The sequence below is a fragment of the Hemiscyllium ocellatum genome, chromosome 9, assembly GCF_020745735.1.
Source record: "Hemiscyllium ocellatum isolate sHemOce1 chromosome 9, sHemOce1.pat.X.cur, whole genome shotgun sequence".
Classification (NCBI taxonomy): Eukaryota; Metazoa; Chordata; class Chondrichthyes; order Orectolobiformes; family Hemiscylliidae; genus Hemiscyllium; species Hemiscyllium ocellatum.
The window spans coordinates 53486891-53500148 of record NC_083409.1 but is presented as its reverse complement, the minus strand read 5'-3'; the positions used below and the strand labels follow the sequence as shown (position 1 = coordinate 53500148).

General features: G+C 43.3%; 1 protein-coding gene across 1 annotated transcript in view; it reads left to right on the top strand.

The window, feature by feature from the left end:
* Positions 1–54: 54 nt before the first annotated feature.
* Positions 55–13258, top strand: part of ncf2 (neutrophil cytosolic factor 2) — a 45352-nt gene continuing 32148 nt past the window's right edge. The window contains exons 1-2 of the mRNA XM_060829752.1: positions 55–143; positions 423–625. Coding sequence (XP_060685735.1) covers positions 452–625 — 174 coding nt within the window. The 5' untranslated portion in view covers positions 55–143; positions 423–451. The remainder of the gene's footprint in view (positions 144–422; positions 626–13258) is intronic.

Below are 13258 nucleotides of genomic sequence, written 5' to 3'. Positions count from 1 at the left end.
CTTTGGCGTGAAAGCAACAGGAGCACAAAATGTCCGGAGTTAGACCTTTTAGCCAGTCCTTTCCAGCTTTGGAAATAAGTAACTTAGAAGTTTGCAACAGAAAGCTAAAATATTTTGGGGGCGGGGATGATGGGGAAGGATTGGTATGTAAATTACTTTGCCTTTATAATTTGTTTTAAGGTTATGGTAAGGTTTGGATGTGTTCACATGTCCATATGACTTGCAGCTCCTGCATCAGTGCATTAACTTCCTATGAAACTGGTGTAGTCACAGCTGAAGTTAGTCTCATGGTCACATTTCCTGTAGCACTTTGGTCGTGTATTCGGTCAAGTGGAAGAAGCAGATGGTAAAAGAGGCAGGACCTTGAAATTAGGTACTAGTTTAACCAGTGCACAGGACTCACTCTGTTTCACGTCTCACAGCTTGTGTACTTCAAACGACCAGGCTCAGCATGTCTTTGACCGACACCATCAAACTGTGGGATGAAGGGATCACTGCAGCAGACCGTCAGGAGTGGGTCACCGCACTGAACCTGTTCACCACTATTCTTGAGCCCAGCTCTAAAATCTGCTTCAACATCGGCTGTCTGCACCTCCTCCGGGGGGAATGGGGCCAGGCTGAAAAGGTAAGTGGCTGTCAAAGTTCCACGTTTTGAAGGTGTATTCACAATTACTCGAGATGCTTGCGTTTTTATTCCAAGACATACCAAAATGACACGAGGATTACAATTCACTGATTAACATGGTCAACTCCGAGCAAAATTGAACAAGTAAACGTTTTATTTCAGAAGATTCAATCGATAGGAAGTGTAGGAAATGTAATTAGGCTGTGTTTTATAGGGAAGTGAAGCAGTTGGTTTATTGCTTAATGGAAGCAAAATTTTACTCAATGTGGAAATGAAACTACTCATGACATATAAATCAATTTCACAATCTACTGGATATTACTGTTACTGTTGGCTGTTCCATTGGTGCAGTTGTGAGTTCAGTTTTAATATCAATTAAAGAAAAACATTATAACAAACACTAGTAGAAATTATAAAAATCAAAGGTGCCAGAGGCATGTATTATTCTTGCTACACGTGCAAAGCAATGATCAACAAGAAAAATCTTTAGAACCTTCATCTAATTCTATAAATCAAAAACTTTGAGACTACAGAAAACTATTATTAGGAATTCACACTCTCTTAACCTCACTCAGACATGGTTACTGCATCAATCTCCTATCATTTCCTACCCAGTTCCATCATAGGAGCATCATGAGCCCAGCTATTTGTTCCCTATTTCCTTCAGAATCATTTGGTATATTCCATCAGGTTTCAGAATCTTTAGATAACCAAACTTCTGAATATTTCCCTTTTATTTATGCTATTACTCAGCTCATTTAAACCTGTCCAGGAATTATCTGCTCTCCTTGTTATTAAACACTGAAATTAGACACTTGTTAACTATCCCACTAATTTCTGTTTACTCTCCACTAACTCCCTATCCTCTCCCCTCAGAATCAACCTGACGTTTAACAATTTACTGTTTATTATCGACATTCACACAGCATTTGTAATGATGATATAGAATATAAACTATTAATCTTTAAATCTTATCCATGAACTGAAAAGGTGTGGACTTTTGTTTTTGAGAAAACGGTTAGTAAAGTGTTTGGGAGACCTTAAATAGCTGCCAATGTTACCTGACCTGAGAGTAGTCAAGCTGGGCAGATATTTACAAACGTTTGTTTAAGTGACATGGGCTGACCATCTCCTCAACACGCTATCCAAGGATGATTACCTGAACACCAAAATTCAAACTCTCAAATATATAGCTCACAATAAGATCTTCAAATGTCCTTGGCAACGATCTCAACTGCAGGTAATTTTGGAACAAAGAATTATACCAAAATTTGCTGTGCAAAGAAGAGGATTAAACTGCTGTCAGCCCACTCCTATCACCCAAATCTACATTGAAGAAAATAGGGAATCTCTGACAATGAAACATCAAAGCCCTTTGATAACTGATTCATTGCTATTGTGGCCCAATATTCACACATTGAAACATCACTTCTGTGAGACGCCATGATGATTAATTTATGCTTGTTGCTACAGAAGATGGTAACATCCAGTCACATCAAGATGAAAGGCCTCCCTTTCATTGGATGTGGTATGCCCAATTCTCTAAGAATGATCAGGCCGGAGGGAAAACTGACTGTGGATACCGGTCTGCTCAAATCCAGAACAACAACACAACCAGTTCAGTTGTAACCACTAGAACTTTAAGACCAACATCAGAAAATATAATCCTTCACCTGAGAACTGTAATCATTTTTTAATCCCACCTTACCTCATCCTGCCTTTGTTCTGAATGCTTGTACATTTTTGTGTGTGTGTGTGAGAGTGTCTGTGTTTATGTGTTTGTGTCTGTGTGCGTGTATGTTTGTGTGTGCATTTGTGGTTAGTGTGTGTGTGCGCGCGTGTGAGTCATAGAGATGTACAGCATGGAAACACACCTTTCGGTCCAACTCTTCCATGCCGACCAGATATCCCAACCTATTCTAGTCCCATTTGCCAGCACTTGGCCCATATCCCTCTAAACTCTTCCTATTTATATACCTATCCAAATGCCTTTTAAATGCTGTAATTGTACTGGCCTCCACCACTTCCTCTGGCAGCTCATTCCATACATGTTCCACACTCTGCATGAAAAAGTTGCTCCTTTGGTTCCTTTTATATCTTATCCTTCTCACCCTAAACCTACGCCCACTCATTCTGGATTCCCCCACCCCAGTGAAAAGACCTTGTCTATTTACCCTATCCATGTCCCTCATGATTTTATAAACCTCTAGAAGATCACCCCTTAGCCTCTGACGCTCCAGGGAAAACTGGCCCAGCCTGTTCAGCCTTTCCCTGTAGCTCAAATCCTCCAACTCTGGCAACATCTTTGTAAATCTTTTCTGAACTCTTTCAAGTTTCACAGCATCCCTCCGATAGGAAGGAAACCAGAATTGCACGTAATATTCCAACAGTGGCCTAACCAATGCCCTGTGCAGCCGCAACACGACCTCCCAACTCCAGTACTCAGTACTCTGACCTGTGTGTATGTTATTGTGTGTTTCTGACATGGAATTCAAATTAGATTTTACTTTTACTGAGTACTTTTTACTGAGTGAGTTTACAATAAAAAAAAATTCATTTTAATGACCTTATAAGGATATCCTGGCTTGTTTTTTCACAGCTTTATTGCATGTCCGAGCACACGCTGAATTGGGAAAAGATAAATTTGTCTTAAATTTAAAATACTGCTAAAGCAAGAGCGAAACAAGAAGAATTTACTCACCTCTTGAGATTTGGATGCAAGTTTTTAAAAAATATGTTTTGAGATACACTCATTATACTTGCTCTTTACTTTCCTTTTATTCATTCCCTTATGGGATGTGGGTATTGCTAACTGGCCAGTATTTATTACCCTTCAGAAGGTGATGGTGGTGAGCTGCCTCCTTGAATCACTGCAGTCCATGTGCTATAGGCTGACCCACAAGGCCCTTTCAGAATGAATTCCAGGATTTTGACCCAGCAACAGTGAAGGAATCGTGATATATTTCCAAGTCAGGATGACGAGTGGCTTGGAGGGGAATTTGCAGATGGTAGTGTTCTCCTGTACCTGCCGCCATTGTCATTTTAGAGGGTAGAGGTCATGCGTTTGGAAACCGCCTCAGGATCATTGGAGACTTTCTGCAGTGCACCTTGTAAACAGTATAGACTGCTGCCTCTGAGTGTCAGTGGTCAAGGGACTGATGTTTGTGGATGTGGTGCCAATCAAGTGGACTGCTTTGTCCACAAATGGTGTCAAGCTCCTTATCGACCTTATAGTTCTTTTCTGTTTTCTTCTAGCGTTTTATAATTTTGTCAAAAATTGTAAGCGCCATCAACCCTTCTTCTTCTTCAATTTTAATTTGTTCTCATCTTCTTCATTCAGCCATGGTATGTATTTAGTCTGCAACTATTTGGGAGCTGGAGCTGGATGAACTTCGGATCGTTCGGGAGGCTGAGGGGGTGATAGAGAGGAGTTATAGAGCAGTAGTCACACCTAAGTTACTGGATAAAGGTAGCTGGGTGACCATCAGGAGAGGGAAAGGGAATAGGCAGACAGTGCAGGAGCCCCCTGTGAATGTTCCCCTCATAGTAAGTATACCACTTTGGACACTGTTGTGAGGGGAACAACCTACCAGGGGAATGCCTCAGTGGCCAAGTTTCTGGCACTGAGCCTGGCTCTGTAGCTCAGAAGGGAAGGGGGAAGAATTGGAGAATGATAGTGATAGGAGATTCAATTATGAGAGGAACAGACAGGAGATTCTGTGGTAACGAGTGAGACTCCCAGATGGTATGTTGCCTCCCAGGTGCCAGGGTCAGGGTATTTCAGATCAAGGCAACAGGATTGTCAAGGGGGAGGGAGGGCAGTCAGAAGTCGTGGTACACAACAGTACCAATGATATAGTTTGGAAAAGGGAGGAGGACCTGAAAAGAGAATATAGTGAGTTAGGTTGGAAGCTAGAAGGCAGGACGAGCAGAGTAGTAATCTCAAGACTGCTACTGGTGCCACATGCTAGTGGGGCTAGGAATAGAGAGTGAGTACAGATAAACACGTGGTTGCAGGGCTGCTGTAGGAGGGAGGGCTTCAGATATGTAGATCATTGGGGTATTTTATGGGGAAGGTGGGACCTGTACAAGGAGGACGTGTTGCACCGGAACTGGAGGGGTACCAATATCTTGGACAGGAGGTTTACTAGAGCTCTTCAAAAGGGTTTAAACAGGGGAGTGGGAACCGGAACTACAGATCTGAGGTTGGGGTAGCTGGTAAATAGGCAGATACAGTGTGCAGAGAGTCTGTGAGGAGGGATAGGCAGTTGATAGGGCAAAGTTGCAGTCAGTATAATGGATTGAAGTATGTCTATTTTAATGCAAGAGGTGTCAGGAATAAGAGTGATGAACTTAGAGCATCGATCAGTACTTGTAACTGTGATGTTGTGGCCATTATGTAGACTTGTGGATGGTTGTTGGATGTTCCAGGGTTTAGATATTTCAAAAGGAACGGGGTGAGGGGTGGGGGGGAGGGAGAGGTGGTGAGTGGCATTGCTAATCAGGGATAGTATCACAGCTGTAGAAAGGGAAGTTGTTGAGGAGGGTTTGTCTACAGAATCAGTACGGATGGAAGTCCAAAACATGAAAGGACAGTCACTTTATTGGGAGTTTTCTACAGACCCTCAATAGCAACAGAGACACCGAGGAGCAGATTGGGAAGCAGATTTTGGAAATGTACGGAAGTAAAGTTGTTGTCCTGGGTGACTTTAAGTTAAAGTCATAGAGATGTACAGCATGGAAATAGACCCTTCAGTCCAGCCCGTCCATGCCGACCAGATATCCCAACCCAATCTAGTCCCACCTGCCAGCACCTGGCCCATATCCCTCCAAACCCTTCCTATTCATATACCCATCTAGATGCCTTTTAAATGTCACAATTGTACCAGCCTCCACCACTTCCTCTGGCAGCTCATTCCATCCTCTGCATGCAAAAGTTGCCCCTTAGGTCCCTTTTTATATCTTTCCCCTCTCACCCTAAACCTATGCCCCCTAGTTTGGGACTCACCCCACCCCAGGGAAAAGACTTTATCTATTTAACCTATCTATGCCCCTGATAATTTTGTAAACCTCTATAAGGTCACCCCTTAGCCTCCGACGCTCCAGGGAAAACAGCCCAGCCTGTTCAGCCTCTCCCTATAGCTCAAATCCACCAACCTTGGCAACATCCTTGTAAATCTTTTCTGAACCCTTTCAAGTTTCACAACATCTTTCCAATAGGAAGGAGACCAAAATTGCACGCAATATTCCAACAGTTGCCTAACCAATGTCCTGTACAGCCGGAACATGACCTCCCAACTCCTGTACTCAATACTCTGACCAATAAAGGAAAGCATACCAAACACCTTCTTCACTATCCTATCTACCTGCGACTCCACTTTCAAGGAGCTATGAACCTGCACTCCAAGGTCTCTTGTTCAGCAACACTCTCTAGGACCTTACCATTAAATGTATAAATCCTGCTAAGATTTGCTTTCCCAAAATTCAGCACCTCGCATTTATCTGAATTAAACTCCATCTGCCATCTGATCAAGATCCCATTGTAATCTAAGGTAACCTTCTTCGCTGTCCACTACACCTCCAATTTTGGTGTCATCTGCAAGCTTACTAACTGTACCTCTTATGCTCGCATCCAAATCATTTATGTACATGACAAAAAGTAGAGGACCCAGTACCGATCCTTGTGGCACTCCACTGGTCACAGGCCTCCAGTCTGAAAAACAACCCTCCACCATCACCCTCTGGTCTTCTACCTTTGAGCCAGTTCAATATCCAAATGGCTAGTTCTCCCTTTATTCCATGAGATCTAACCTTGCTAACCAGTCTCCCATGGGGAGCCTTGCTGAAGTCCATTTAGATCACATCTACCTCTCTGCCCTCATCAATCCTTTTTGTTACTTCTTCAAAAAACTCAGTCAAGTTTGTGAGACATGATTTCCCATACACAAAGCCATGTTGACTATCCCTAATCAGTCCTTGCCTTTCCAAATACATGTCCATCCTGTCCCTCAGGATTCCCTCCAACAACTTGCCCACCATCGACATCAGGCTCACTGCTCTATAGTTCCCTGGCTTGTCCTTACCGCCCTTCTTAAAGAGTGGCACCTCGTTAGCCAACTTCCAGCCTTCAGGCACCTCACCTGTGACTATTGATGATAGAAATATCTCAGCAAGAGGCCCAGCCATCACTTCCCTAGCTTTCCACAGAGTTCTAGGGTACACTTGCTCAGGTTCTGGGGATTTATCCATCTTTATGCATTTCAAGACATCCAGCACTTCCTTGGACATTTTGCAAGGTGTCACCATCTATTTCATTACATTCTATATTTTCCATATCCTTTTCCACAGTCAATACTGATGCAAAATACTCATTTTCTGCAGCTCCACACAATGGCTGCCTTGCTGAGCTTTGAGGGGCCCTATTCTCTCCGTGGTTACCCTTTTGTCCTTAGTGTATTTGTATTCTCTTTGGATTCTCCTTAATTCTATGTGGCAAAGCTACCTCATGTCCCCTTTTTGCCTCCTGATTTCCCTCTTAAGTATATTCCAACTTCCTTTATACTCTTCTAAGGATTCACTCCTTCTATCTTGTCTGTACCTGACATATGCTTCCTTCTTTTTCTTAACCAAACCCTCAATTTCTTTAGTCATCCAGCATTCCCTATACCTACTAGCATTTCCTCTCACCCTGACAGGAATATACTTTCTCTGGATTCTCGTTATCTCATTCCTGAAGGCTTCCCATTTTCCAGCCGTCCCTTTACCTGCGAACATCTGCCCCCAATCAGCTTTTGAAAGTTCTTGCCTAATACCATCAAAATTGGCTTTTGTCCAATTTAGGACTTCAAATTTTAGATCTGGTCTATCCTTTTCCGTCACTATTTTTAAAACGAATAGAATTATGATCCCTGGCCCCAAAGTGCTCCCCCACTGACATCTCAGACACCTGCCCTGCCTTATTTCCCAAGAGTAGGTCAAGTTTTGCACCTTCTGTAGTAGGTACATCCACATACTGAATCAGAAAATTTTCTTGTACACACTTAACAAATCATAACACAGCTCAGCAAAACAAAGCAATAGCCCTCGATCATCGAACGCATACACATTCATATGTTCAAAGTTCCTCCCCTCTGGATACCAGATTCATTATATAGAATTGCCATGGCTAGATAAAAGCTCTTATTAGTATGGCAGACACATCTGTACCGAGGTAGTCCAAAAAGGGCTGCCATGTTTTATCAAAATTCTCAGTTTTACGGTGCACCATACTCGTAAGAAAGTCTGAAGGGGATGTGCTCCATGACTAGTTTACGCCAGGCCCCAGCCTCGGGGGATTTTCTGACACCCACCGTAATAGAATGTTCTTTCTTGCCCAAAAAGTGAGGATACTGACAAGCCTTTTTTGTGTGCATCTAATGAAAGTGAATTAACAAAACCAAGAAGAAGAGATATCAGGTCCATCTCCACCTCCGTCCCCAAGGCCTTCTCTGTTTCACCTACCACAGCATTCCAGTATGCCCGCAATCTGTGGCAGGACCAAAGACAATGAGTAAGTGTGCCCATACTCACTTTACATTTAGGACACATTGGAGATTCTCCCATTTTAAATTTAACAAGGCAGTCTAGGCCAGATGGACTCTGTGGAGAATCTTCAATTATAAGGTGTGGGTCCTGTTGCAAATCGCAATCCTTCTTGCATTTTCCCAGATATCCTCCCATATTTCAGAAGAGCTCTCAATGTCCAACTCCCTCTCCCATACCTTAAAGAGCCATTCGGTCTTGTCTGAGGGACGCTTTCCCAATCGATGATAAGAGTTGCTAGCAGATAATGTGCCCTCAGCACTCAACACCCTCTTCATGTTGGACCTATGAGGATCAGTTTGACGTGTGGTCTGTTTTTGTTTGAAGTTTCTAATTTGAAAGAAACGAAAGAGGGCAATTCATACTTCCCAGTGCCACTGGTCAAAGGACATCAATAGGTCCCCTTTGAGTAAGTTACCCAAGCAAGACACACCCTTAGCTGCTCATAGTTTAAACCCAGAGTCCATCATCCCTCGCTGAAAGCCCGGCACACCAACCATGGGTGTCAAAAATGATATTTTGGCAATATTGCCCTCACCCTGATGCATTGCCCTCCACGCCTTTACAGTACTGATGACTATTGGGCTTTGGCAATATTCCTTAATTGTTCTCATTTTTTTCCTCAGAACAGCAGGCTAACAAGGGACATTTTGCCCAAACTGCTTCGATGTCCAACCAAAGTGAGTCAGGGTTTCCCTGGGCCCAATCATTCACGTAAGATAGCAATGAGTTTAACTGAAAGCTTTTGATACCTGGGAATGCCCACTCCTCCCAGCCGACTTGATTTGGGGCCGGTAGACCATGGGACTCTTAATCCCAGGGTCGTGAGTTAGTGCCCCATGTTGGGTGCACATTTGTGGCGGCTCAGTGGTTCGTTTTCAGCCTCTGGCAACTGTCTGTGTGAAGTCTGCACATTCTCCCAGTGTCTGTGTGGGTTTCCTCCGGGTGCTCCAGTTTCCTCCCACAGTCCAAAGATGTGCAGGCCAGGTGAATTGGCCATGCTAAATTGCTCATAGTATTATGTGCATTATTCAGAGGGAAATGGGTCTGGGTGGATTACTCTTCAGAGGGTCAGTATGGACTGGTTGGGCTGAAGGGTCTGTTTCCTCACTGTTGGTAATCTAATCTAAAAAACTGAACCAACAGTTCAGTCTTCTAAATATTTGCTTAGTAAAAAGCAGAGGAAACATTCGCGTAGGATACAGCAGCCAGGGCAGGATGTTCATTTTAATGAGGGCTATCTGACCTAACTAAGAGATCGGAAGCGCCTCCCAGCTATGAAGGTCCTGCTCAATTCTGTTAATAAATGGGCAAAATTGGCTTTAAATAGCTGAACAAAAATGGAAGTAATTAATATACCTATGGAAAGAAAGCCCTCCTATGACCATCTAAAGGAGAAGTGAGATCCGCCCTCAGGATCAGGCACTCTCGAGAGACCACCCATGGGCATGGCCTCTGACTTTGCAAAATTGATCTTATAACCTGAGAAGCCACCAAATAGATTGATGCATTGTATCAGCTGTGGCACTGAGACTGTTGGGTTTGATAAGAAGTCAAGAACGTCATCCACATACAGTGCGATCTTATGTGACTTTGTCCCCACTTCTGGAGCGGTTATATCAGGAGCCCAGCGTATTGCCTCCGTCAGCGGTTCAGTCACCAATGTGAAAAGCAATGGTGACAAATGACTACCACTACAAATATTAAAATTGCTTGACTGTACACATTGGTGAGGAACACAGCAAGAAGATCACTATACAAAACCACCACCCACCTGATTAAGATCTCTTCCAGGCCAAACTGCTTCAAAGTATGAAAAAGATACAGCCCCTCAACCCTGTCAAATGCCTTTACCGCATCTAAGGAGATGACCAATCCCTGTACTGATCGTTGTTGACATACTTGGATCATGTTGAATTATCTCCCGACATTATCCATCGATCTATGACCTTTTATGAAGCCTGTCTTGTCCTCCTTAATGATGGAGGGCAATCCTGTTTCTAGTCTTAATGCCAGAATCTTGGATAGGATTTTGAAGACAACATTAGGAGTGAAATGGGTCTATAGGAAGCACAGTCCTCTGGGGCCTTCCCTTTTTAAAGAATGAGAGAAATGCTTGCCTCTCTTAGTCATGGCCTCCTCCCACCATCTCTATGTGAGTCATTAAACATACTAAGCATTGGCCCTGACATTATACTTATAAATTCCTTACAGAACACACTGGGGAGCCCATCAGGACCTGGTGCCTTCCCATTCTGGATCTGCCAAACAGTCTCCTGTATCTCCTGCTCTGACAATGGAGCATTGAGGAGAGACTTTTAACAGGGGTCACTCCCGGAAAATCCAAATTCTTAAAAGAAAACCTCCATCCTAACCCTCCCACTCTCTCAGCTTTCAGATTGGTATAATTCAGTGAGATTTTCAGAATGCTTCATTAATTCTTTTAAAATCGTAGCTCAAATTTCCAGTGTCTTCTCTGATCGAGGTAATGGCTGGGGTGGGGGATACTCCTTTTCATAGCAAGGTACACTAGGTACCTTCTGGGCTTATTCACATGCTCGAACAGCCTCTTACTTGCAAATGTAAGCGCCCTCTTGGCAGTCTGTGTGAGCATGGAGTTCATGTTGACCAAAGTGCTGTGATCCTCTGCAGTTTTAACCAGCGAGGGCCTGTCAAAATATGCCTTTTTAGCTACTTTCAGATACGTCGCGAGCAAGCGTTGCTGCTCACTCATCTGTCGCTTCTTACTGGCTGAATAGGAAATAACCAATCCTCTAGCATAGACTTTAGCTGTTTCCCAAAGAATGGATGGGCTACTGGCTGAGCCTGAATTAATGTCTAAAAAAGCCCTGAACTCAGTCAAAAAGAATTCAATAAACTTGCTATCCTTGAGGATGAAGGGGTCCAGTCGCCAGTGCCTCGAGCCTACCACGGTATCCTGACTCTAAACCATTAAATACACTGGGTCGTGATCAGAAATAGCGACATTGCCAATTGTACATGACGCCACCCAGCCCAGATGTGCTGAGGGGGTCAGAAAAAGATCAAAGCTGGTATGGCATTTATATGGGTTCGAAAAGAACGTGAAGTCCCTGCCAACAAGGATGAAGGTGCCTCCAAACATCTACCAACCCCAACTCAGCACACAAATCCCTTAATTGTTTAGATCGCAAAGAAGATATCAGCGGCTCTTTGGGCAGTCCCTACCATAGGGACTATAGACAATTGAAATCCCCTTCTACGATGACATAAGAACAAAGAAAATTACAGCACAGGAACAAGCCCTTCAGCCCCCCAAGCCTGCGCTGATCCAGATCCTCAATCAACCTGTTGCCTATTTTCTAAGGATCATATCCCTTTGCTCCCTGCCCATTCATGTATCTGTCTAGATATATCTTAAATTATGCTGTTGTTCCCACCCCTACCATCTCCGCTAGCAATGCATTCCAGGCACCTTCTGCATGTAGAACTTTCCACAAATATCTCCCTTAAACTTTTCCCCTCAGACTTTGAACTTGTGACCCCTAGTAATTGAGTCCTCCACTCTGGGAAGAAGTTGCTTGCTATCTACCCTGTCAACACCTCTCATGATTTTGTAGGACTCAATCAGGTCCCCCCTCAACCTCCTCCTTTCCAATGAAAATAATCCTAATCTACTCAACCTCTCCTCATAGCTGGCACCCTCTATACCAGGCTGGTGAACCTCCTCTGCACCTTCTCCAAAGCATTCACATCCTTTTGGTAATGTGGTGACCAGAACTGTTCACAGTATTCCAAATTTGGCTGAACCAATGTCTTATACATAAGTTGAGATGCAAGGTTAACCAGTCTAGAAAGTGCATCTGTCAAGAATTTAAGGGGGTGGGCTGGGGGACAGGAAACATTTAATATCCTGTATTCTTCCCCATGTATCAAAGCTTTAAGGATTACAAATCTCCTGTGCGTATCTTTAATGCACTCTAAGTTAAATGGGAGATTCTTTCTAACTAAAATAGCCCCCCCTCTACTCTCATATTGAAAGATGAAAAATGAACCCAGTCATACCCATTCTATTGCAGCTTCAAAAGCTCTGCATCATCCAAGTGTGCTTCTTGTAATAATGCAACATTCACCCTCTCCCTTTTTGAGGTTGAAAAGTACCTTCACCTTGACAGGTGAATGACACCCTTTAATATTCCAGGTTCACCACTTAAACACATTCTTAGCCATAGCCTTCTATAGCACCATTTAGACTCCAGAGAGGAAGAAGCTGAACTACGGATTGTTGAGCTTGATTGCAAAAGAATCCACAAAACACAAAAACTACACCGGTTAAAGTAACTACAGCCAACAAATCTACAAGACTTACAAAAAACTATATAGAGCAAAAACAGAAAATTGCCAAAGACACTCATTAAAGGAATTTACCCCCAATTCAAATGGGGTACCTACACAACCTACAATTATCCCAATCATCCCAACCACCCTCTCAACTCCTACTAGTTAGGATTGCATCACATACACTGACCATCTGGTCGAGACAAAAAAATGTCCAAGAGCAGGGTTAGTACTATAGATAAGTAAACCAAAACTAAATATGTCGCCCACTCCTTTAACATAACTTAGAAATTAAAGATAAATACTCTATCTATCCGCGATATCATTTCATGCAACTTATTACCAGAAAGGAGACTGCACCAAGTCCTTTTTAAAGAAAAGCAAACCCGAAACAGCTCTGTCCTCTACGCCTATTCAGCCATTCGTCTTAAGTCAACATGTCCACGACGTTCGTCGCTTTCTCTGGTGAGTCAAACAAATGTCTGGATCCATTATGATTGATCCGAAGCACTGCGGAGTATCTTAAAGAATACTGGATCCCAAGCTCTCTCAATCTCCTCTTGACGCCATTGTAGGACATCCTTTTCCAGACCATTGACATCGAGAAGTCTAGAAAAAACATGACCCTGGAGCCGCCACACACCAAAGCCCTTGAATCCCTCCCCTGGGCTCTCGAGGCTCTAACTATGTTCCATCATTATAAAGACAAACAGAGGGTCATGGAAGCCAAGTAGG